The 26,498-nt window shown below is 43.3% G+C and overlaps 1 protein-coding gene across 3 annotated transcripts in view; it reads right to left on the reverse strand.

Moving 5' to 3' along the window:
- Positions 1-26,498, reverse strand: part of CDK17 (cyclin dependent kinase 17) — a 91,868-nt gene that overhangs the window by 32,474 nt on the left and 32,896 nt on the right. The window contains exons 2-5 of one of the 3 annotated variants that reach the window (XM_054168109.1): positions 22,027-22,175; positions 17,653-17,691; positions 5,144-5,308; positions 435-568 (exon numbers count right to left, since the gene is read on the reverse strand). In XM_054168109.1, coding sequence (XP_054024084.1) covers positions 435-568; positions 5,144-5,308; positions 17,653-17,691; positions 22,027-22,144 — 456 coding nt within the window. In that variant the 5' untranslated portion in view covers positions 22,145-22,175. Of the gene's footprint in view, positions 1-434; positions 569-5,143; positions 5,309-17,652; positions 17,692-22,026; positions 22,176-26,498 lie in introns of those variants that run through there. The other 2 variants (XM_009899327.2, XM_054168110.1) reach the window with 2 other exon arrangements.

The raw sequence follows: 26,498 nt of genomic DNA on the forward strand, positions 1-26,498 counted from the left end.
GAGTAAGCTGCCCAGGGAAACTGTGGATGTCCCCTCCCTGGAGGTGTTCAAAGCCAGGTTGGATGAGGCCTTGAGCAACCTGGGCTGGTGGGAGGTGTCGCTGCCTATAGCAGGGGGGCTGAAACTAAATGACCTTCAAGGTCCCTTCCAACCCAACCCATTCTATGAATCTATGAATACACTACACTTAAATTATTCCTTAAACCTCCAAGTCACAAAATAGATTTTTCAAAAGAACAGCTCAAAAGCAATGCTAGACAGCCACCTGATCTCTGTGTGACAAAGGAAGACTGAAATGTGAGTACCAATAAAACAAGGAATCAACATGAAATATGCCAGCAAGGTTACAGCTAATTGAGAAGACAACTAGCTGTAACAAGCAATTAAAGCAAGACTTGTCAGTTGAAATGATCCTTCTATGAAAAGTACCTTACCTCCATCGAGATTCGTCTGTGTATCCGGTTTCTGAGACAAACTCCTGTGGGAGACTGAACTTCGTCAGAGGACGTTCCAGAAGCTTGGTCACTTTCACCATCTGACCCCATTTTCAGATTTTCATGAACAATATCTTCAAAAATAGTCCAAAGAATTGAAAGCAGTTAATCAGTGTTCCAATAAACATCTCTCAATCAATGAAAAACAAGGCTACCGCTAGTGTGCACTGGGCTACACGGCAGAGTCCAAGACCCATCACAGTCATGGCAGTCTGGATACATTTTTTCTGGCTCAGGATGCACAAAAAGAAGAGGATTACTTTATAGAACTTCTACACAAGCCTTATCATTATTTTACATATCTGGCTTGCAGCAAAACTCAGTTTTCCAAAACAAAAGATGGAAGCTTCAGATATACAGACCACTGGCGTGCATGTGTGGAGGAGGGGATCTATTCTGATCATCTCAATAGATGTGCAAGTGGATTCACAGAATCACCATGGTTGGAAAGGACCTCTAAGATCATCAAGTCTAACCATTACCTAACTCTACGAGGGCATCCACTACACTGTATCTTTGGGCACCATAGCTAGACAGCTTAGAAGTGCATCCAGGGATGGTGATTCAACCACTTCCCTGGGCAGCCTGGTCCAGTCTTTGAGAATCCTTTTGGCATACAAGTTTTTTCTGATGTCTAAACTAAACCCCCTGGCCTAACTTGATGCCATTACCTCTTGTCCTATCAGTTGTGACCAATACCCACCTCACTATAATTTCCTTTCAGGTAGATGTAGAGAGCGAGGTCTCCCCTCAGCCTCCCTTTGTTCAGACTAAAGAACCCCTGCCACTCCTCATAAGATTTACTGTCAAGATCCTTTACCAGCTCCATTGCTTCATTCAACAGCAGAGGATCTGACACTTAGAAGCAATTAAGTGAAATTTGTGATCTTATGGAGGAATTTAGGCAACTGACTGCCTGAATAATATAGACTTACAAAACTGTTGTGGTTGGAAAAGACCTCTGAGATCACCGAGTCCAACCACTGACCTAACACCACCATGGCTATCAAACTATGTGCCATGGCCACAGGTTTCTTGAATGTCTCCAGGGGTGGCGACTCTACCACCTCCCTGGGCAGCCTGTCCCAATGCCTGACCACTCTTGCAGCAAAATTTTTCCTAATGTGAAACTGGTACTTCCACCACAGCCCTGTAAATTCAGCTACCCCAAAGAGTTCATGTATAGTATAGATATATATACACTTATACATTGCTTTTAAGCATCATAGGATCTTCCAAAACTTTGGAAGATACATACCATAATGAAGGAAGAGAAATTCAAGGTGGTGTCATTAACAGCTTTGATGCATTAAGGGTCAAATAACTTGCAAAAGGACAGGCAATGGGAAATGGCTCATACAAACAGCTCACTGTGAGTAATGCTCCACCATCTCCTCTGAATACTTAACAAATTACTGGAGATTAAATATTTATACATATAAAGGAGGTGATTCAAAAGACACCCATTTCCCTGCCCTCTCCTGATCCTTGGTATTAAGCATTCTCTTGCACAGGGTAAAAGGGAGCCTGAGGAACAACCAAAAATCTTAGAATCATAGAATCACTCAGGGTTGGAAGGGACCACGAGGATCATCCAGTTCCAACCCCCCTGCCATGGGCAGGGACACCCCACACTGGATCAGGCTGGCCAGAGCCTCAACCAGCCTGGTATTAAACACCTCCAGGGATGGGGCCTCAACCACCTCCCTGGACAACCCATTCCAGGGCTTCACCACTCTCATGGTGAAGAACAACTTCCTCACATCCAGTCTGAATCACCCCACCTCCAGCTTCATTCCATTCCCCCTAGTCCTATCACTACCTGAGATCCTGAGAAGTCCCTCCCCAGCCTTCTTGTAGGCCCCCTTCAGATACTGGAAGGCCACAATAAGGTCACCTCAGAGCCTTCTCTTCTCCAGAATGAACAACCCCAACTCCCTAAGTCTGTTCTCACAGGAGAGGTGCTCCAGCCCTCTGCTCATCCTCTACACCTAAAAACATGTTAGCAGTAGCAAAACCCACTGAGCTGAATCCAGCCTGACCACCAACATAGCTGGAGATATTTAATGTTTGCACAGTGCCAAAGCAATTAAAAACATAAAACCAAACAAACCAATAAAAAAAGAGAAAGGAAATGCAACTTTTATCACTGTCAACAAACAGAAAAGTAATATTTTCTTGGAAAAGGGGAAAAAAAACCAACCCAGCCCTTGAGCCAATGTTTGGTTATCAGCACATCTTCTAAAACCTTTGTCTAGTTTGGCTGCCATGGAATCACGTAGACTTCAAAGGATCAAATTCTTCCTCAGTACAAAGAATTTCCTTTTCCAGAAAGCAGAGTGGCTATAAAAAGATTAACTCCTAAGATATTGGCACCATGAATTTTAAGTCATAGACAAAAAAAGGCAGAAAAAACCCACGAATTCTATTTGTGGGGAAAAAAGAAGGAATTGATAGCAGTGAATCTGTGCATACTTAAACCTGCTTTCTCCTGGGATAGTAGCAGCTGCTGATGTCCATTTAAGAGGACAGAACTCCTCCTTCAGTTTCACATGGTTTCACCAAGGGCAAGGCATATTTAACCAAACTGACAGCCTTTTATGAGGACATAACCAGGTATGGGTGAGGCAGCTGGGGCTCCTGGCAGACAGAAGGATGCCCATGAACCAGCAATGTGCCTTTATGGACAAGAAGGCCAACTGGATCCTGGGGAGTATTAAAAGGGGGGTGATTAGTAGCTGACAGAGGCTCTCCTCCTCCTCTACTCTGCCCTGGTGAGGCCACATCTGGAATACTGTGTCCAGTTCTGGGCCCCATAGTTCCAGAAGGAGATCAGGGAACTGCTTGGAAGAATCCAGCTGAGAGTCACAAAGATGATGAAGGGAGTGGAACATCTCCCTGCTGAGGAAAGGCTGATGGAGGTGGGGCTCTAGCATGGAGGAGCCTGAGAGGTGACCTCATTCACGTTTATCAAGGTGTAAAGGGCAATGTCAGGAGTTCAGAGCCAGGCTCTGCTCAACGATGTCCAATGATAAGACAAAGGACAATGGGTGCAAGCTGGAGCAGAGGAGGTTCCATGTGAACATAAGGAAAAACTTTTTCACTGTGAGGGTGACAGAGGCCTGGAGCAGGCTGCCCACAGCAGTTGTGCAGACTCCTTCTCTGGAGACCTTCAAAACCTGCCTGGATGTGTTCCTGTGTGACCTGCCCTAGGTGATGATCCTGCTCTGGCAGGGATGTTGGACTGGATATCTTTTGAGGTCCCTTCCAACCCCTACCATCCTGTGATTTCTGTGTGATTGGCAGCAGGAACAGCAAAAAGGCAGGGTTTTGAACCTGATGAGTGATATTACTGCAGAGGAGAATGTAAGTGGTTTGACTACTATCTTGAAGACTCATAGCTTAATCTTGAAGGTGATCAGTTTATCACAGACTTCTAAAGGAAGGCAGAAAATTGAAAAATTAATAAAATTCTAATTAAACTGTGGTTTGCTCTCATTTTCCAGTATCAATTAATTAAGCCTAATTTAACAGAAAAGCAGGGTAAAACTTTCATGGTGGCTGGAGGCACCAACATGACAAATGATTTGAAGGAGAAGGAAGGGAAAAAAAAATCATAACTTATTTCCCCCCCAGAACCACAAGTACAACTCAGGATCAAAACACCACAAAAAAGATAATTATAGTTGGGAGGCCTTAACTTATCACTGGAAAAAAGGCAATTTTCTTTTTTCTTAGAATAATGAAAAGTGTAAGTGATACACCAGCTCTTTTTGAATTCCCTAAGTAGGATTGTTTATCCTCTGCTTTTCTCATGTTCCCTTTATTGTTGTCCTCATTAGTGTTTAACTGAGTTTCCTGCAAAGTATTAATTAAGAAGATTTTGTAAGTTTTGTAACTTTGCAACTTGTAAAAATATTCGTAGAATAGAATGTGAAGGCTTGGAAGGGACCTCGAGAGATCCTCCAGTCCAACCCTCCTGCCAAAGTAGGATCACTAATGGCAGGCCACACAGGAACACATTCAGGCTGGTTTTGAATGTCTCCCAATACTGGGCAGCCTGCTCCGGGGCACCAGCACCCTCACAGCAAAGAAGTTTCTCCTCATGCTGAGGTGGAATCTCCTGTGTTCTAGCTTGTACCCATTGATCCTTGTCCTATTACTGGGCACCACTGAAAAAAGCCTGGCACCTTCATCTTGACACCCACCCCTCAGCTATTTATAGACATTCATACAATCCCATCTCAGCCTTCTCCAGACTAAGCAGCTCCAGTTCTCTCAGTCTTTCTTCACAGGAGGGATGTTCAAGCTCCTTCATCATCCTTGTAGCTCTCTGTTGGACTCTCTCCAGTTGAACTGGGGAGCCCAGAACTGTATAGAGTATTCCAGGTGTGGTCTCACCAGGGCAGAGTAGATGGGGAGGAGAATTTCCCTCTACCAGCTGGACTTGTGTGTGTTCTTGCAATTGCTTTCTTCCTGAAAATCCTGAAGGACACTCACAGCCTTACACCCAAAGTTCTCTAACACCTTCAGAAAGAGGTCACTGCATTCCCAGAGGTGATTAAAGCATTGCTGTATATGCATCTCTTACTAAGAATCAACACAGACATTATCAGAAACGAATGTAAAGAAAGAAGGTAGTAAATTACCTAATCTGCTCCCATTTCTGGGCATTGCCATGAAGGAGCCGAGGCTGCCTCCTATGACGCTGTGTGGTCTCCTCAAAGGGGGCTTCTTGAAAGATCCTGTGTATTGGTGGAGGAATGAGTGCATGCTGTGAGACGTTGGAGGCCTGCCATTCTTCACAATAGGCTCTACCAGGCACAAGGATCAAAATATTCGTTCCCACAAGCAAGCAGGAGTGTCAGGAACATGCCAGAAGGGAGGGGGGGGAAAACAGAAAACAGAACAAAAGCCAGTTACTAGACAGGAAATCATCACCCTGGTAAGAGTCTCTTTCATGCTAACAGCAGACCATCACACTACTGCTATTCCTCTATTAACAAATGAATGCAAAACATGGCATCAAGCATTACTCAAGTTTCACTTGGTTAAATTCTATCCCTCAGCTGGATCAGTAAATGACACACAGTCCACAAAAACAACTAAATGCACAAGATAGCTTTTGACATCTGTATAATTATATTTTGGGGGGGGGGTGTGAATCAATGGTTGGCCTTACTGCATAATGTTTCATCTTTACTACAATTTCAGCAGAGCAGTTGTCAGATCAACTCACAAGATGAGCAAATTCAACCAGAAGCCTTCAGAAATCTTCTTCTCAAAATTCTTGAGGACCACTAAGAGCAAAGAATTCCTTACAAGGCAAAACATACCTGCTCATAGCCACTAGCACTGTCATGCCACAGACAAGGTTATTAATCATTTTCATATCCTTTAAGTATTCAACAAATTCTTTTGGCTTTCTATTGGAATGTTTCAAACAGTTCACTGGGCTTTGACTTGAAACCAGGACTGTAAGATGTTTTTGAAGTCATTATTATTCACAGACACCTTCTAGAAAAGATGAAACATCAGGCACTTTGAAATCTTATGCACAAATATATAAAGAAATCAAGGGTTTGTCTTCTCTCAGCAACCTGACTCTGCACACACAGGCTAGCACTCAAGGATTGCCAGCCTGATCTAGTTGGAGGTGTCGCTGCTCACTGCAGGGGGGCTGGACAAGATGACCTTTGAGGGTCCCTTCCAACCCAATGCAATTTGGGAATTGCCAGGGTACTGGAAACCACAGGTCACAGCCACCCAGCAGCTGCATACAAGCACTGTCCTCATACCAGGAAAAAGACCAGAAGATAAGCTCCAGGAACACTTTGGATTCAAGCAATTTCATTTTTCCATCATTTGATTCTTATCACCATTACAGATGGGAGCTGTTGGCTATATTTGGAAGACAGAAAAGGCAGCAGCCACACAGTGAGCAACTGCAGCCAGCATCTGCTCAGAGCTTCAGCGGGAAAAGGGAGCAGTCTAGGAGGCTATTTCACCATGCCAACTTACACTGTCACATGCAGGGACCCCAAAATCTTGCTTCCCCTTCCAAGATGAGATAAGAAGAACGATATAGGTAGGAGGACTTATTTTATGGAAAGCAGAAGTTCAATAGTGAAGGAAAATAACTGGAACAAATACTTACTAACCTGAAAAACACAGGATCCTGAAGGGCACTCTCTCCCTCCCCACATGTACAATATCCTTTAGAGTCTATCATTGTGATTTGATACAGACAGAACTACCCAAGGACAGTGAGCTTAAAAAAATAATGATGTAAGGATGTTTTGCATGTAAGCATGAACAACATAGCAAAACAAAGAAAAGCCACAGCAGCTGCAGGGAAAAAAAATCAAGTATTTTTCAAATGAATGCTTTGAGCAGAAGACAGAATGTGGCAGGACATGTCAGCATGGTTAGGAACCTGCCTGCATCTTTACTTCAGCATCCTTCATGAGACTTTTTACAAGGGCTGTAGGGATGGGATGAGATGGAAGGGCTTCAAGCTGGAAGAAGGGAGATTTAGACTGGAGATTAGGAAGAAATTCTTTACAGTAAGCATGGTGAGACTCGAACTAGTTGCCCAGGGAGGCTGTGGACACCCTCTCCCTGGAGGTGTTCAAGACCAGCTTGGATGAGGCCTTAAGCAACCTGGTCATATGGAAGGGGTGTTGGAACTGGATGATCTTTAAGATCCCTTCCAACCCAAACCATTCTCTGGTTCCAGTACCACTAACCACACCAGAGTGTCTGTTCACATGTGGACTACAGCTGCATTCACAGAGCACATCCCTTGGACGTTCTGGCTTTTGTCTACTCATGCTAAAATGAATGTGTCACCATGAACTGTGTGGCATGCAAAAAAGGCCAGATTTGATGAATACACTGAAGAGCTGAGAAGGGGATGAGGTTTTTTGTTTACAATTAACACAACAGTGTGATGATCAACAGAGAGGACTCCTTAACCACTCTGCTTTCCTCACGGCACTGCAGGATTTGCACACATTTTCCAATCTAAACCCAAACTCCTAATAAAAAATCCCAGCACATGAAAAGCTGAGAGCAAATGCAAGGATCCACACACAGACCACATTAATAAGCAAACAGCAAATGTCTACAGAGATGAGAGACAAATGGTTGACACAGGACCCAATGATACAGAAATAACTTTTGCCATGACTGTCCTGCACTGTCGTTAAGGAATGTTCTACATTACAGAGCTCATTAGAAGATTTTGCAACAATAATTTAGGCCATGTAGCAGGACAGGCTTAGCTACCAACAGACAATGGAATCAAGGTTATAAAATCTCTTGGGTTGCTTCTGACTAAGAGAATTATTAACAGTACTTGCTTACAAACGGATTTTAAACTCTTAGCACACAGTGGTTTACAAAAAGGAGAGAGCACACGGCGGTTTATGATGCTATAACACAGAGATTTATGGTCTGGGAAAGTCTTTTTGTTGCACACAGTTAAATTGGCACTGTAGTAGTATGTTAGAAACTTTGGAGAAACAGCCACATTGGATCCTGCCTCGAGTTCTGCCTCCTCCGTGCAAACGTGACAACGACAGCAGAGAGCTGGAACAACTATTTGAAATGGCCAACAAAACTCTTGCTGGAACTGAATTCACACAGCTGAGGATTACTGGGTTTGGGCATTTATAAGATGCAAGACCTAAAGCAAGTCTGAAGATCCCTAAGTACTTCTTAGAGGAGAGCAACAGGGATGATCCAAGGGCTGGAGCACCTCTGCCATGAGGATAGGAGGAGGGAGCTGGGGTTGTTAAGCCTGGAGAAGAGAAGGCTCTGGGGGACCTTCTAGCTGCCTTCCAGTATCCAAAGAGATCCTACAAGAAGGCTGGAGAGGGACTTTTCATAAGGGTGTCCAGAGACAGGACCAGGGGGAATGGTTTGAAGCTCAGGGTGAGTAGACTTAGACTGGATCTTAGGAAGAAGTTCTTCAGTACAAGGGTGGTGAGACTCTCGAATAGGTTGCCCCAGGGAGGTTGTGGATGCCTCCTCTCTCAGGGTGTTCAAGGCCAGGCTGGATGACAACTTGAGCAACTAAGTGCAGCCAAGAGGCTTCCCTGCCCTAAAGCATTCTATGATTCTTCCAATTTCATTTAACTCACTTAAAGAATTCAATTATTTTATCCCCCCAAGAATTATTAGTACATTGAATCACTACATTTAAAGGGCAACACTGCAATTCCTGAGGTGTGAATTTAGTGTAGCTGCTTGGACTTGAATGAGTTAAGAGTGTAAAAGTGAAATGCCTTCACTGCAGACATCTATAAACTGCTTTTTACAGTTTTCTCTCTGTGATTACAGCTGGGTTTGCCTTTACAAGAAAATGTTTCCCTAGACTCTCTCCAACATTCCTCAAAACTCACAGAAGTTCCTTACTTTAGTGCCACTGCACTTGGGCAGCATAACTCAGTGACCACTCAAAGGCTTAGCTAACATGATGGAGGTGTTTCTGGTGGCACAGAATCATGGAATGGTAGGGTTGAAAGGGACCTCCTGAGATCATCTAATCCAACCCCCCTGCTAATGCAGGTTTGCCTAGAGCAGACTGCACAGGCACACGTCCAGGCAGGTTTTGAGTGTCTCCAGGGCACTCCACAACCTCTCTGGGCATACTGTTTCCGGTGCTCTGTCACCCTCACAGCAAAGAAGTTTCTCCTCATGTTCAAGTGAAACCTCCTGTGTCTTAGTTTGTATCCACTGCCCCTTGTCCCATCACTGAGCACCACAGAAAAGAGCCCAGTCCCATCCTCTTGACCTCCACCCTTTAGATTTCTATAAACCTTTGCATGATCCCCTCTCAGCCTCCTCTTTTCCAGGCTCAAGAGCCCCAGTCTCAACCTCTCCTTCTGAGAGATTCTCCAGCTTCCCAACCAACTTTGTGGCCCACTGTTGGATTCTCTCTAGTAGTACCTTGTCTCTCTTGAACTGGGGAACCCAGAACTGGACACAACACTCCAGGTGTGACCTCACTAGGGCAGAGTAGAGCAGGAGAAGAATCTCCCTCAACCTGCTGGCACTTTCATGGTGCTATTGGTTTAATATTCAGCCACAGCTGAAATGGATGACAGAAATTAAGAGGGGAGCAGAAAACCACCAGAAATTCTGCCCCTATGCAAATATTTGCATCTCATGCACACTTCCAGTCTTTCCTTCTCAGATGAAAGCTGCAGAATTCTGATTAACCCACAGACTTGGAGGGCTGAAGTGGGCACCTAGGGATCAGCTGCACCCAGCATCTCTTCCAGCACAAGAGCAAGGGTCACTGACAGAGTCTGCTGTGGCAGGTCCCATGCAGCACACAGAAGTGGTTCTTCACACCATGCAGTCTGTGGAAACCCCTCACCACAGGATGTGACGACTGCCAGAAGCTTCTAAGACTCAAGGGCAGTATGAACAAGAAATCTTCTCAGGGTTACTAACTGCCTAGTCTAGTGCAGAAAGTCTCTGAACTAAAAACTGGTACAGTACTCTGGGGGAAACAGTGTTATATTTGGGGTTCTAATCTTAGACCTGCCCTCAAATGTCATCCTCAGAGACTGAAGGACAGACAGGTACAACTCCAGCCATCCCTCTACTGCAAGCACTCAGGCAGCTTGCTTGTATTGGTTCATGCTGGCACAACCATTGCAGAGAGGGTCTTCATTATTTATCTCCAGCTCTTTTTCCTTGCTCTGCTCCATGATCTGTAATTCCAAACTGCTAAAAATTACAACTATGGAAGGTCAGCTGAAAGAGAGACTCCTCAGGGATTATTTACTAAGGCAGCATGTTAATTTAGTCTTGAAATGTGAGGGGGAAAAAAAGACAAATTAAGCCAAACATTCTGAATGGGAATATTTGTAAGCATTGTACTGCTGTGCAGGATGAACACATGGTTTTCTTTTCAGTGCCCCTGAACACTTCTTGAAATGTCAGTGTGTCCTGCCTTGTTTTCTTTTTGTTTTATAAATATACACCCCTTTTTTATACCACATCCCTGTTACCTTGCTTAAGTGTGCATTTTCAGCAAGGTTTAAGATTGGGCAATGCATGGTGACTGTGCACCTCTGTATTACTTGATTTTCAAGTCTGGTGAATGTGGAGCTGCTGCTTTATTTCATTTGGATAATTTTCCTGTATTTCTCACATCTTACCATAGAATCACAGAATGGCTTAGGTTGGAAGAGACCTTAGAGATCACCTACTCCAACCCCCATCCCATGGGCAGAGACATCTCTCAAGTAGATTCAGCTGCTCAAGGCCTTATCTAACCTGGCCTTGAACACCTCCAAGGAGGAGACATCCACAGCCTCCCTGGCCAACCTACACCAAAATCTCACCACCTCACTGAAGAACTTCTAAGATCCAGTCAAGATCTCCTCACCCTCAGCTTCAAACCATTCCCCCTTTGTCTCCCTTATGAAAAGTCCCTCTCCACCCTCCTTGTAGGATCCCTTCAGCTATTGGAAGGCAGCTCTGAGGTCCCCCTGGAGTCTTCTCCAGGCTGAACAACCCCAGCACCCTCAGCCTATCCTCATAGCAGAGGTGCTCTAGTCCATGGATCACCTTTGTGGCCTTCCTCTGGACTCTCTCCACCAGCTCTATGTCCTTCTTATGATAGGGACATCAGAACTGGATGCACTATTTGAAGTGGGGTCTCACAAGAACAAAGTAAAGGGGCACACTTCTCTTGATGCAGTCTAGGATACCCAGCCTTCTGGGTGCACTGCCAGCTCATATGAGATGAGCTTCGCATCAATCAATACCCCCAAGTCTCTTTCTTCAGAGCTACTCTCAACCCCCTCTGCACCCAGCCTGGATTTGTGCTTGGGATTGGCCCAGCCCAGATGCAGGACCTTGCACTTTGAGTTGTTGAACCTCATGCAGTTGGCACTGGCCCAATTCTAAAGCCTGTCAAGGCTCATCGTTCAAAATTCAGTTATTATTGGCACAATGGAACACAACTACAACAGCACTACTCAGAGAAAACACCATCCAAATCACAACCAACATGGCTTGCTAATGTTGCAAGAGCTGCTAGACCATGTTGCTGATCTGTTTCAGAACAGACATACAGAAGAAGATGCAGTGGTACCCAGTAAGGTGCCACTGCTTTGCTAAGTTTAGTTTCTGGAGGAATAGAATAGAATAGAATAGAATAGAATAGAATAGAATAGAATAGAATAGACCAGACCAGACCAGACCAGGTTGGAAGAGACCTTCAAGATCATCGTGTCCAACCTATCACCCAACACCACCTAATCAACTAAACCATGCAACTGAAACAGAACAACAGACAGAAAAGAACAGAAAATGACTCAAATGAGCTGCTGAAATCCTTCAGTTGTGAAGGGGCAGAAATTTATACTTGGAAGTGGTACTGATTTATTTGATAGTTATGAGAACTGCCAGTAAAACAATAGCAAATAGAACCAAGAAGCTTGTCTGAGGAATTAGTTGAAACCATTTTATGAGGGTATAAAGACTTCTCTTCTTTTTTCTTTTACATGCAATTTAAATGAACCACAAACCCTGCCCTGAAATCATTCCAAAGTTGGGCAATTTTTCAATTAAACCTCAACATTTCTGTTCCTTGTGCTTCCTATCTTAAAGAGCCACACCACCACTTTCTTCCTTGTGCTGGATTTACTTAACTGGATTTACTTAATCTGAGCTCCAGAGAGCCTGCAGAATTGCCTGGCATTTCTAGGCAAGGGCTCAGCAACTGCCATACAGTCACATGTCAGTCAGCTGCTGGATTAAAGAAAGAAAGTGTTTTCATTAGGAATGCAAATGCATTTAAAAAGACATTTTAATGAATATATAATACCACATCTTCAACCAGCTTCTTTTTTATGTCCCATGAGTATCTCTATTATGTGACAAAAAGATTCAGTTGGCTTTCAGATTTGGCTGCCTCAATTTTAGAGGCTTTCATAAAGAATCAGAATTTTGGAAGCTATAATAAAAGAATCAAACTCACACCAGTCTCACATGGTGGCATTTTCCCTTACATCAAGCACCTCTGATAAAGCTGAGTAAATATTCTTCAGTAACCTGGACATGGAAACCACACAAATAAACGTTTGTGCGTTTCACACAAATAAAGCACAGAAAGAGTTCTTCCAATCAAAACAACACAGCCATTGGAGACACAGCATTTATGATCCCAGAGTTGGGTATACAGTGGGGATTGAGCCCTGCTATGCCAGCAGGGCCAGGGAGGTGATTCTCCCCCTCTACTCTGCTCTGGTGAGACCCCACCTGGAGTACTGTGTCCAGTTCTGGAGCCTCTGTTACAGGAAGGATCTGGAGGTGCTGGAAGGTGTCCAAAGAAGGGCCACGAGGATGAGCAGAGGGCTGGAGCTGCTCTGCTGTGAGGACAGACTGAGGGAGTTGGGGTTGTGCAGTCTGGAGAAGGCTCCAAGGAGACCTAATTGTGGCCTTCCAGTATCTGAAGGCGGCTACAAGAAAGCTGGGGAGGGACTTTCTAGGATGTCAGGGAGTGACAGGACTGGGAGGAATGGAACAAAACTAGAAATGGTAGATTCAGATTGGATGTGAGGAAGAAGTTCTTCCCCATGAGGGTGATGAGACACTGGCACAGGTTGCCCAGGGAGGTGGCAGAAGCCTCATGCCTGGAGGCTTTTAAGGCCAGGCTGGATGTGGCTCTTGGCAACTTGATCAGAGGGTTTGGAACTGGATGATCCTTGAGGTCCCTTCCAACCCTAACGATTCTTATGATTCTATGAATATTCTAAGTAAGGATGAAGCAAGCCAGCCACAAAGCACTGTTGCTACCAAAAGCTGGCTCAAGATCCTTCTCCAGCAAAAAAAGAAATGTAATTTTGATTCAGGTTTTTGAACTAGATCATTACAGGGCACATAAGAGTGCAGGTGCTGACAGAATGGTGGAGGCAGAACCTCACTCTCCGCTTTTAGCTGCAGCCTGATACTGGACTGGCTCAGCTGTAACAATATCTCACTGAACACCCTGAGAATCAGCTACTGGGTTTTATAGGACAGGACTCAACTTATTTCCTTTTTTCACCACCTTGATCCCACCTTGCTCCACAAAACTGTCAAGGTTGTTCATTTTGCTGGGTTTTGTTTTGTTTTGAGTGTCTGCTGGGTTTTGAATGCATTTGTTTTGCTTGCTGATTTGATTGTCTTTGTATGAGTTTGGGTTTGGTTTGGTTCCTTTGTTTGTTTGGGCTTTTGCTTTGGTTTGCTCTGAGTTTTTTGTGGGTTTGCTTTTGTTGGGCTTTTTTGGTTTGTTTGCCTGGGTTCTGCTGTTTTGTGGTTTGTTTTGGTTTTCTGTTTTTGCTTCTCACTTTCCCATTGTTACAGAAAATGGGGAAGTGTCCAAACTCTACACATGAAGCTGCATACTCCTCCTCTGAACAGCCTTGTTTTCATGAAGCTTGCAATGCATCATGATAACCTTTTGAAATGATTTATATTGACTGCCTCAAATGGTGCTGCTGTACAGCTTACTCATATATTGGCATCATCTACTGCACATTCATTTGATCAATCTGAATGGAGGCTCTGTTAACGATTACTCAACTTTTACATCTCCACTGGCAATAAACATGTGTTTATTTATTTATCTGGGGGACTGGCAATAACAGTATCAGGAATAGTGTGGCCAGCAGGAGCAGGGAGGTCATTCTGCCCCTGGACTCAGCACTGGTTAGGCCACACCTTGAGTCCTGTGTCCAGTTCTGGGCCCCTCAGTTTAGGAAAGATGTTGAGTTGCTGGAAGGTGTCCAGAGAAGGGCAATAAAGCTGGGGAGGGGTTTGGAGCACAGCCCTGTGAGGAGAGGCTAAGGGAACTGGGGTTGTTTAGCCTGGAGAAGAGGAGGCTAAGGGGAGACCTTCTTGCTCTCTACAACTACCTGAAGGGAGGTCGTAGCCAAGTGGCCCAGGCAGCCAGCACCAGAACAAGAGGACACAATCTCAAGCTGCTCCAGGGGAGGTTTAGGATTGATGTTAGGAAGAAATTGTTCCCAGAGAGATTGGCCATTGGTGTGTGCTGCCCAGGGAGGTGGTGGAGTCACCATCACTGGAGATGTTTAAGAAGAGCATGGATGAGGCACTTGGTGCCATGGCTTAGTTGATTAGATGGTGTTGGGTGACAGGTTGGACTTGATGATCTAGAAGATCTTTTCCAATCTGGTTAATTCTATTCTATTCTAATAGAAAACATTTTGACCAAGCTGCTTCCTGAAGAAGCTTTGTTTCTTCAGAAATTGTAGTTTGCAAGCAGGTGAAGGTTTGGTGTTTTGGAGCTAGTGTGCTGCACTGTACAGTATTTACCTGCACCGCTGTCAGATGCACTCAATAAAAGGAGTTGATTTCAGGTGATGGGTCCCAGAGAAGAAACTTAAATAATCCAAAGCAGTTATATGTTTGCTGTATCTGTGCTCTCAGGAAGCTGCATGAGGAGCACTGTATAAAATCCTATATATTTATACATTATTTCATGGGATTGTTCCCTTGGACTTTTGTTATGTGATCCCGAGGCAAACACTTCAGTCACTCTAAAAATAGAGCAGCCACTCAACAACACTTAAACCTGTACTTATTCATTAAATCACAAAATGAAATGCTCAAACTACTGACTATTACAATAGTTAAAATTAGCAGAACCTCAAGGGATTCCTCCCATTGCTCAGAGTTAATGCCCTGAAGTGCAGCAGTCGTGTCCAGAGCAAACATTCTTCATTGGGAAGGCACGTGGCAGAAAAGCAGAGGTAGCATGTTTGAAGCAGCATGCCAACACTGTCTTCAAGTTTCTCCCAGAAATTAAATACCTCAGTAACTAAAATGCCTCTCTGATGTCCTGGAAACTGATTTGTGGTTTGGTGAGCTTTTAAAGGTTGGGCAAAAAGGATGGAGATTTTTCCAAGGAGCCTGTTTAAACTACAAAAGCAAGAGACAATACACAAGGCACAAAATGAGATCAAAACATCTGAAACAGCAACACAGAAAGCCTTTCAAAGGTAACCACATATGCAGTGAGGTTTTGCCTTCAGCCTAGGTACCGTGGTAAAGAAGGTCATAATGAAATGAAATATATTCAAAGCAAAACACTGGCCTCTGAGATGTAGGCATTTTGTACTGTTTAAAAGATCATTTTCAAGGTACTACTTTTGGTCATGAGAACACAGAATTGTTTCAGTTGGAAGAGACCTCTAAGATCATAAAGTCAACATTAACCCAACACCACCATGGTCATTAAACCATGTCCACAAGTGCCATGGCCACACATTTCTTGAACACCTTCAGGGATGGGGACTCCACAGCCTCCCTGGGCAGCCTGTGCCAATCCCTGGCCGCTCTTGCAGCAAAGACGTTTTTCCTCATCTCCAACCTAAACTTCTCCTGGCATAATTTCAGGCCATTTCCTCTCATTCTGTCATCTGATACTAGGGAAAAGAGACCAACCCCCACCTCACTACACACTCTCCTCAGGTAGCTGTAGAGAGCAATGAGGTCTCCTCTCAGCCTCCCCTTCTCCAGTTCCCTCAGCTGCTCCTCCTAAGACTTGTTGTCTAGATGCTTCCCCAGCTTTATTGCCCTTCTCTGGACATGTTCCAGCCCCTCAATGTCCTTCTTAAAGAGGAAGCCCCAAAACTGAACCCAGTGCTCAAGGTGCAGCCTCACAAGTGCCCAATCCAGAGGCATGATCACTTCCCCACTTCAGCTGGCCACACTAATCCTTATCCAGGCTAGGACACTGGTAGCCTTCTTGGCCAGTGGAGCACACTCCTGGCTCATGTTCAGCCAAATGTCAACCAACACCTCCAGGCCCTTTTCCACCAGGCAACTTTCCAGCCCCTCTGCCCACTCACGTATCAAAACCTAAGCATGGCAGCCCTGTACCTCCAGTCACACACACATCACACCTTCAGTTACTCATCTTCCCTTTAAAAAGTGTAACTCCAGAAGGCATCACACTACACCAAATCCTTTAGAACACTATTTCAGGTACAATTTAAATCAATGCAAGTTGCCATCATAGACAAGTAACCCTGGTCCCTTCATCCTTGCAGCAGCACACACAACTGCCCTGTAGCTCCCAAGGCAAACATCTGTGAGGCTACACTGCCAAGACAGCATCTGGCTTCTTTGTTCCCTATTTTCAGTGTTAGCTGTGTTGGCTAGTTACATGCATGTTGAGTTTTCTGCACCTACAAGTCCATCTGAATGCCCCTTGAGGACAAGTCTCCACATACCCATCAGTGAGCCCAGGCTAGCAGAAATTATGTACATTTACAGAATCTGCTTCTACATCTAAGCATCACACTCTCCTGCCAAACCTGTTTTGCTTCTGAAGAAAAACACATGTGGGACAACTCCCCCCACAAGACTGCAGGTCTCTGTAGCATGCTTTCAGGCACTGCATTTTCATGCTCATTTCTCTTTATAAGCAACTCCACATAGGCATAGAGCCTCTAGGTTTTGTGGGAAGCAGCAAATTAAAACAGAAGGGAAGAAAGAACACTATGTTGTGCAGCGGACGTGGGATGGAGAAACCATACTGAACAGTAAACCAGAAATCTAGGTATGCCACAGCACAGAGGGTACATACAGACTGGAATCAAAACACCAGCAGCACAGTGTAAGGGACAGCACAAGGTTCACCATTTAGCTGTGACAACTGCCAGTTATTTGCAGCAAGCTGTAGCTCCTAGAATGAGTCCTAGCACCTTTAGGGACTTCTTTCCTCCTGCCCCCCTCTCCCGCCTTGATAGATTTATGAGGTGTCCTAGCACCTTTAAGGATTTCTTCTTCCCCCCACCCCTTGATATTTTTATAATGATACTTTCCTCCAGTATCACCAGAGAAATGTTCTTCATTTCTTATCAGAAAGTATTTCTGTGCTCATATTTTCAACTCAAGAACACCGTCTTGAAAATATGTTGCACCGAGGCTTTCCTTCCATACTCAAGGAATCACACAGAGCAGATGGAATGGGAGTTTCTCAGCTGCACTGGAGATGATATGAAATGATGACAAAGACATTGGGGCGTTCTGAGACAGGATTGTGCAATGTGGCCATTCTTTATAAACATTCATCCCCCTTATCAGTTATGTGAAGGCCTTAAACCTAAAGAACACTTACGCACTTTACTGTAGCTGATCCTCCCATTATTACTCACACCTGTAAAATTACAACAAAATTATGCAAGTGCTTGGAGAGTCTGGATCCTATGATCACATCACTGAGCTACAACAGACCAAATGGAGAGAAATGTTATTCCAGAAATTAATGGAGCCCTTTCAATCAGAACCTCAGTTGTTTGGCTTTAGTATGCACGTAGGTATGCATCTAGAGACAGAAATAAAACCAGAATGCTCTTCCAAGTTACTGTGGATGTATATATTTTTTTTTTAACATATCTCATAATTCCTCTTAAAAGCATGCTTGGAGTTTGTGTGGCTTTTTCATAGCATCAGCCAACATGGTCCCATTTTTTTCGCCTTCATTAGAGAGCACATTGGTTGTGTGTTCAAAGTATTTGCATAAATTTCACAGTTAATTGTGCTTTAAACATGCATGATTTGGATGACACTTCTAGCCCAATTTCATTAGTATGTCATTGGCAAGGCAAAATCTCCCAGAGCAAATTTAGCTGTCAACTGCTGCGAGTTACCATTTAGTGTATTGAATACGTATATGAAGGTAAAACCCACAATGAAACCAGCAAGCCAGCACATTGTTAGTGTGCATGAAGCAAGACAGAAGGAGAGAGAATCAACCAATCCAACTAATTGGTTTTATATAGTGAAACATCAGAGACCATGAAAAGCTTCTGTACTTCCATAAAACAATAGCTCAAAGTATGCTTCATACAGTCCACAGTTCATAAGGCTTCAGATGTGCATCAGGCATTTCCCTGGGCCCCTCTATTTTAATGGTTTATGCATCTGATTTGGTGCTGCTTCCACACCCAGAAGCCAATTACAGTGAACATAATTTGTAAGGCAGATTTAATTACACAGAGGTTTCTGGTCACTAAGTAATTTGATGGTATTCTGAAAACCCAAACTCAAAGCTGTTGGTTACTCCACATTCAGTGCAGTAGCTCTGTGCTACTGCAAACAATGTGGGCTGATCCCTGCTAATCCCATTTTGCTGCTTATGGATGATGAGTGATGCATACCGAGATTGTACTGCCATCACACGATGAAGGAGGCTGTATACGAAATGAGGTTGCCTACAAAGGTTAGCTGATTCAGTGGCATCAGTGCACCACAAAGATCAAAAAGTTAACCACCTATTTTTATGCCTGTGAGCTACAAATGGGGCAAATTGTTCTGCATTAGGAGTTCTGTTCCCTACATCTTCAAACAACCCACTCAGCGCTGGAGTTGATGACAAAGTGGGTCGCAGGATTGCAGCAGCAGTTGCTTAGAACTGGAGGCAATTGCTCTAGGAGGGGAAATATTTGGCAGGGGGCTGAACATGACAAACTACTGCAAAAGGGTGACCAGGAGGAAAGGTCCCTGGTGCTTTGTGCATGTGATCTACACCTGACCAGGAACTTTACCATAAAGCTCTTCCAGGAGATGTATGGGAGAATCAGAGAGAGATGAGCGTGGATCCTAGGGCGAGCAGAGATTTTGGGTTTCTATGGAGGTGGCCCCCACAACTTGTACAGTCCAGGAACAGCCATTTTCCAGGAAGGAAAAAATAATAGCTAGTGTGCATAAAACTGCATCCTTCAGCAAACAGTCATCAGAATGGAGTAGCAGGAGACAAGATGGGGGATTTACTAGGAAATAAAATGTAAAGTAAAACCCAAACTGGACAATGAGAGTGGAAGGCCTTCGGTGCTCAGGGTCTATCCTTGCCTTCTGGCGCGAGATGAACACTTCCAGCGCCCTTCAACTCTCGTTTCTCAAGTTCATGATGTAAAGCAAACCACATATGAAGAACCACTTTCTGAAGAGTTTTTGTATTCCTGACTTTCTCTGTAGATCAAGATAATGGCTTGCCTTTGATTTACTGGACTGTGTTTTTTAAGTCTCTTTATGAACACATCCAAAGTCTGCAAACTGGGGACACTGTGTTTCTCTGTTCCACAAGGCAAAGGAACTGTTTATTCTTCTTAAAAGCAAAACTAGGAAGCTGGTTACTCCTGCCTTCTGAGGTCAACATCACCACATTAAAGATGCACTTTCAACATCTTAATGCAGCTATCACTTTATAAACTACTCTTCAAGAGACTCCATCCTCTTATGTGTCCCAGCTGGACATTTACAGTTGGCACACTCTGGTTCTCTGAGATACCAAGGCAAACCTTTCTCACTAAAGCACTTCTCTTTTGGCAAAATAATGTCCACTGAAGGACTTTTGTTCCTCAGAGAATGTTCTCTACCAAACTTATCTTTCACCAAAAGAGAACTTGGGTCCTGGCTGTTCTGTGCAGCAATTGCTGCTCAAACCCTGATTCCTCTGGTGTGCTCCTTACAAAATACCTTGATCTGTGGGAAAGTTAAGAGTCTCCTTTAGAAAAGGAGGACTAGCTGATGTAGCAAGCATTTTCTAACCCTTCTTTCCTTACAAAGCAGGGTTGAAAATGGAAAGAAAACCAAAGGAAAACAAAAATCCACAAAGTAGTATCCTGTTCATCTCTGCAAGACCAGAGGTAGAACAGATACTACCAGGTGCATCCTAGAAGTATCAGAAAAAGGAAGCAAATGTCATTAGAATTGTTTTAAATGGCATAAAACGATGAGTCAAAGATTCTGTATAGCAGAAGGACAGTTTGTATTTATTATTTTTCCTCTCTCAAGAGGATCAACAACAACTCAGTGCATCCAGAGATACTCCAAGGCATTAACAACATATTGCAGTTGCAAGCATAGCATGTGTTGTACCAGAGCACTGGCACATAAGCCTCCTTCTGGTCAATGAAATAATGAAAGCAAAATAAAAGGAGCATTAAAAGCTAAATAACAACTCTGCAATTAGATTAGTTTCCTTGAACTGTGTTTCTATCACTTGAAGTATCTACTGAGAGGTCATGTTTGTCACAGTTTAGTGACAAGCATGCAGAAGACATCTAAGTATTGCTGCTTGAGACACATCTTGGATAGCATCACAAACTTCAAATAGATTCACACACGGTGTAAGCTCACACTTCTGTGAACAAATTGTGCCCTCTGCCCCTTGAGCTGGCACCTAGAGCATGATCTAAAATCTTTTTGCTCTTCCTGGATCGAGTTTTCAACTGAATTAATTCAGCAACCCAAGTCATTACATTCACTGATGCAGGTGAAAATTTTCTGTGTGAAATTAACATTCTAAGCACTTATTTGCATAATAAAATCAATCTGTCAGAAGTGTACACAGGTCTGAACAAAATATCCATCAGCAACAAAGGGCAGTACAAATGAAACCACATGGGAAAACTGTTCAGTATCTCAGAAAACACTTAATAGGTATGAGTGCAAAAGTACTAGAATTATGCTGTCAGAGTAGACCTGTGGTTATCAACACACAAAAAGTTGTTGGCCAGGGCTCATAATGAAGACAGGGTAATAGCAATGAACATACCAGGGGTTAGGGGCAAAAATTAAAACCAATAATAGTTTTGTTTTACCAAAGGTAAATTCAGCTTTCAAAGGCTTGATATGCAACAAATCTTGGATAGGGTTTTAAAAGTCTGCAGGGCAAACTCCATTGTCCTTCTGCTCAAATGTCCCTGCCCTATCAGTTTGCAGTGGGACAATTCAAAATCATGTATTGGTGCAAAATAGTTGGGGAAAGGGGGAAATAGTCAGGTCACAGAAAACCTTAGATGTCAGGAAAGTAAGAAATAACACTAATCAGCATAGAAAATGAAATATGATTTAAGTGCTGCAGCCGAGGCAACAGAACAAAGCATCAAAAGCAAAAGTTCTTCCCGTCACTGTCACAGCAGATTGCATTCAGAAGTGGTATCATTCATGTGGACTGTATAGCAGCTAGTATGTTTATGGGATCAGCCAAAGACTTGTGTAAGAATTACACAGGCAAGTTGGTCATCCTGAATGTCTCTAGTTGCCTTAAGTGTGAAGAGTTGTCAGAATTCTCAGACTAGTGCACTGCATCATCAATGACAAACAGTTTGATTTGTAATACTTGAGCAACCATTATCACATTACTATGTCATGATTTAAAAAGAAAGAAAAGAATTTGAAGCCATATGAAGTTGATGTCAGACCCTCTAAGCTCACACAATGGGTTTGTCTTCTGACAGAGCATCTGTGATACTTGCTGCACACCATACTTGAATTATCAATCTAGGCAGCCTTTGATAAATAGCTACAGAAGAGTTCAATATCAAAGCACACCAACATATCAACCTGTTCAAAGACCCAGGCTAGTCAAATGCAAGGCAAGTTAAAGAAATAAAATGAGTGAGGAAGTCCATGCAATTGTGAAAACTGAAATAAAACCCAACAATGCTCACTTGAAGGGAGGCTGAAAGGGAAAGGTCTGCCTTACCATTATCTTTACTGCTGTTTTCCTCAATGGTCATTTGTTCTGCCAGCTCAGACAGTGATTCATCGATGGTCTGGCTTCCACGCAAGGTTAAGGAAAGTCTTCTCTTAAACTTTTTCATTCTATCAATGTTAATTCTGGCTTAAGGAAGCCTAAAAGAAAAAAAGAAAGTAAAAAGTAAGCAAAAAAAAATTCAGTTCCTCAGAAAATGAAATTTAATTACCTCACATAAAAATGCAGAAGGTTTACGGAAGATTCAATAGGATGCAAGTTATCCTTAAAAGAACACCCTGAAAGCAAGATCACTCTACTGGACTGAAGAAGAATGTCTTAAGAGTTAGGTGCCTGGATATTGTTGCAATTTTAATTTGTTAGGGAAAAGGAGAATCTTGACTGCTTTTGTAAAACAGAACACCTATGTGGATGACTAATTTTACAATGCAGTAATAAAACAAACAGTCATCTGAAAACTTGATCAGTGTGTGCCTTGTTACCTCCTCCACAACCTCCTTCACCCAACCCACTGAGGAAGAGAAGGCTGGACCCTTCTATCTCAGCCCATTTCTGGACAAGAAGTTACTGAACTTCTCTCTATTTTGCCCTTTTCACCAAAGGAGGAATGGAACACCGCTCTTAAGTCTTAAAACCAAAAGCAAATCCCAAACAAAGTGCCACCTAGGGAAACAGCCAGGACTAGACAACAAGGGCTGAAATGGGCATTTCTCCAGCCAGGCAGGAAGACTAAACTGGGAGCAATGTAGGAAGCACTTTCTCTATGGAAAGTGGTCGGCAAACAAGCAATAAGAACAAAGGTCCAGGCTGAAAAACATATTGCCACGAGTCTAAGCTGGTAAGTAAGCTTTGCAGTGAGCCATATGTTTGCCCTCACATGACAAGAAGCACAACTCTGTCCTTTGTTTCTCCATATGGATAATTCACCAGAGATGTTATTTCATGTAACTTGCTCATCTGTTCATGCTCTCCAAGAATCCCACTGGCAGTGTCAAACACAAGCAGAGCACACTTTGCAGTTTGAGCTGCTCACAGATTTTTCTTACACCCTCCTCTTTGCACTCCAAAATGGATAATCACACACCAAAAAAATGAAAACATTTTCCTCAATGTCCTCCTTTAAACAGAGTGACAGGATGAGAGGGAAAGGGTTGAAGTACAATGAGGGCAGATCTAGACTGGAAATTAGAAAGGAATTCTTTACAGTAAGGGTGGTGAGACACGGGAACAGGCTGCCCAGGGAGGTTTATGGATGCACACACATCCCCCCGCCCCGTGAAGGTGTTCAAGGCCAGGTTGGATGAGGCCTTGAGCAATCTGGTCTAGTGGGAGGTGTCCCTGCCAGTGGCAGGAGGGTTGGAACTAGATGATCTTTAAGGTCCCTTCCAACCCAAACCATGCTATGAATATAGAAGCAGACACATTTTGATTGCAGAGCTCACTCTTTGTTTAGAGGCTACCTAATAAAAAGGAGAACAAATTGGTGGAACAAGTTGGAAGTGGCTGTTGGTGGCAAGAGGATGATAGAATAGAATAGAATAGAATAGAATAGAATAGAATAGAATAGGTTGGAAGAGACATTTGAGATTGAGCCCAACCTATCATCCAACACTATCTAATCAACTAAACCATGACAAGACTAGATACACAGGACAGTAACATAAAAGAGTGGCTAAAAGAAGACATTTGGGATTTAAGCCCCAAAGTCTGAGCTGCACAGTACAATCACAGGCAAAGCAGCAGCTGCATCCAAGGGGAAGGAGAGATTACAAAATGAGGAAATATCTTAAGAGAACCACAGCTACTACAACCAGAAATAGCTAGGTACTGGGTAGAGATCTGGAGACAGAGTCAAGCTGGCAGTTTCCAAAGTGCCCTTTGAATGCATTGGTGGATGTGCAACAAAGCCACACCTCAGTACAAACAATTTTGCTCTCACTCAAAAGCAGGATATTCGTATTGTTAAGAAACTGCACTCGGAGAACCGTCCAATGGGAACATTTACTTTTCCAGTTGAGGACCTGCTTTAAAGACCTTACTTGAAACTGCTTTATTTCTGCATTTATTTCAGCCTTTCCCAAAATGATGGATTATGCTGCTCTTAAAAACCTATTTAAAACAAAAACAATAGGAAGGATACTTTCTTTCTATGTGCTTTTACTCAATCCACCTCCAGTGCTCTTTGCAACCTCCATCTTCCTATGTGTACTGTTCTCTACAAAGGGTATGTGCCATTCGTAGCTATGCAATGCCCTAAAGCTACCTGACAGCACAACAATTTCTTTCCAATTTTCCACTTGGGCTGTAACTGAAAAAATAAATAAATAATGAATTAGATGCTTTTACATGGAAACAGGGCTTTTGATCTCATGCATGTTTAAGCCTACATAATTTCTATATCCAAAAGGGCTACTGTTGAGGAATATTACATATAAATCAACAGACATATGGATTCAAAAATTCTGAGAGGCACTGGAAATGTCAAACTAATACAAAAGCAAAAGCTTTGCTAACTGTAGGGCAAAAAAAAAAATATCTCATGGTAAAGAATGGTTTCGTGGTATGCTGAAGGACCATTTTTACCAAGATTCACAATTAAGTTCAGGGCTTGATTTTGAACATGTGAAAGCAAAAGGGAATGAGGAGTGGGAATCTGTAAGAGTAAAAGCTGCCTTCAAGTGAAATGTAATTCAGGGAGGGGGTTGAAGGAATAGAGACTGATATGAAAGCACATTTTCCTCCCTTAAAGCATCAGTGTTCTTGCCAATTCAGATGTGCAAAGGATGCGTGCGGGGCAAGGAAGGGGGCACACATGGAAATGTCCTATCTTTTTGATGTCTTTTTCTTTCACTCTTAAGTCACAGAATCTGCTGAACCTTTGCACTTTGAGATATGGTCTGTGCAACCCACAGCTAGCCTCTCTAAAATGGCAGCAATTTCACTGACAATCCAATTTTAATTCGGTTTAACCATATTAAATTGTTTGCTATCAATTTTTGCCAGCTCTTGCCACTTGCATACTTATTTTCTCCATTTAACAGTAAATTTAATTTAAATCCCCCAAAGAGTCACTCAATTAGTAGTACACCTCTAATGGCTATGATTAGATGCAGTAAGACTCCTGATGCTCCCCAAACTGTTGCCAACTCTGAGGAGAAGATGCACTCGATTTCTGAGCTTTACAAACAGGGCCTGTTTGCCTGTCCTAGTCTGCAAACTTCTCTTCTCTGATTTAAGTCATACCCAAAGCAAATATTTCAGATGTCAGAGCAGATAGATGTGTACACTGGAATGCGGCTAATGCAAGTTCTAGGCTTCTGCAGACAGAACGAGGACGAGCAAGCTGATACGAGAGTATCTGATACAACCCAGAAAAGCTGGCAGAGACACACTGGTTCAAGCCTTACACTGAGATGAAGGAAGTGACAACGTATTAAAGGAACTGCTGCTTCTCACAGAGCAGCTCCAGCCTAACCCACTTGATAGTTTTATCTTTAAAAGCAACACAAGGGTTGGACTCGATAATCTTTGAGGTCTCTTCCAACCTTGGTGATACAACTGAATCCTTGAAAACTATGCTAAAGTTGACCTTTTGAATACATTTTTCTCTTTTCTCCTTGAAGCCTGTAGAAGTATTTTCCAACAGGTGCTGTCATTAGCTCAGGTTGCTTCTATAGTTTTAAACTCCTGCTTTGCTCTCAAAGTAATTTAAAAGCCATCACAGTTAATCACAGTCACAGAATGGTATGGGTTGGAAGCGACCTCTGAAGATCATCAAGTCCAACCCCCCTGCCGAGGCAAGTCCACAAAACAAGGTCACACAGGAACACATGCAGAAGGGTTCTGAATGTCTCCAATGATGGAGACTCCACCACCTCTCTGGGCAGCCTGTTCCAGTGCTCCAGCACCCTTCAAATAAAAACGTTCCTCCTTGAACTTCTTGAGTTCAAGTTTGTGCCCATTAGCTCTGGTCCTGTCACTGGGCACCACTGAGAAGAGTCTGGCCCCATGATCATCCCAACACCCACCCCTTATATATTTGTAAGCATTAATAACATCCTCCCTCAGCCTGCTCTTTTCCAAGCTAAATAGTCCCAGCTCTCTCAGCCTGCCAGCTCATGGTCATCCTGTTGTCTGCCAGGACTCCCCATCCTTTTCCTCAGAGCTGCTCTCCAACAGGTCAGCTCCCAGCCTGTACTGATCCATGGGGCAGCTCTTGCCCAGATGCAGTACTTGTCAATGCAGGATCTCAGCAATGCTAATCACTACTTCAATGGTGGCTGTCAGGAGGATGGGACCACTCACCTTCAGAAGTCCCTTCCAACCCCTACCTGTGCTTTGTTAGTACACCATTAACCTAAACTGTGTCCTTCATCTTTGCAATTTTAAGCAAATGCAGCTAAAATTTTCAAAAGCAATGAAGCTGTTTAATAGCTTAAATTTTAACCTGTTTGTCTCAGGAG

The sequence above is a fragment of the Dryobates pubescens genome, chromosome 15 (genome assembly GCF_014839835.1).
Source record: "Dryobates pubescens isolate bDryPub1 chromosome 15, bDryPub1.pri, whole genome shotgun sequence".
Classification (NCBI taxonomy): domain Eukaryota; kingdom Metazoa; phylum Chordata; class Aves; order Piciformes; family Picidae; genus Dryobates; species Dryobates pubescens.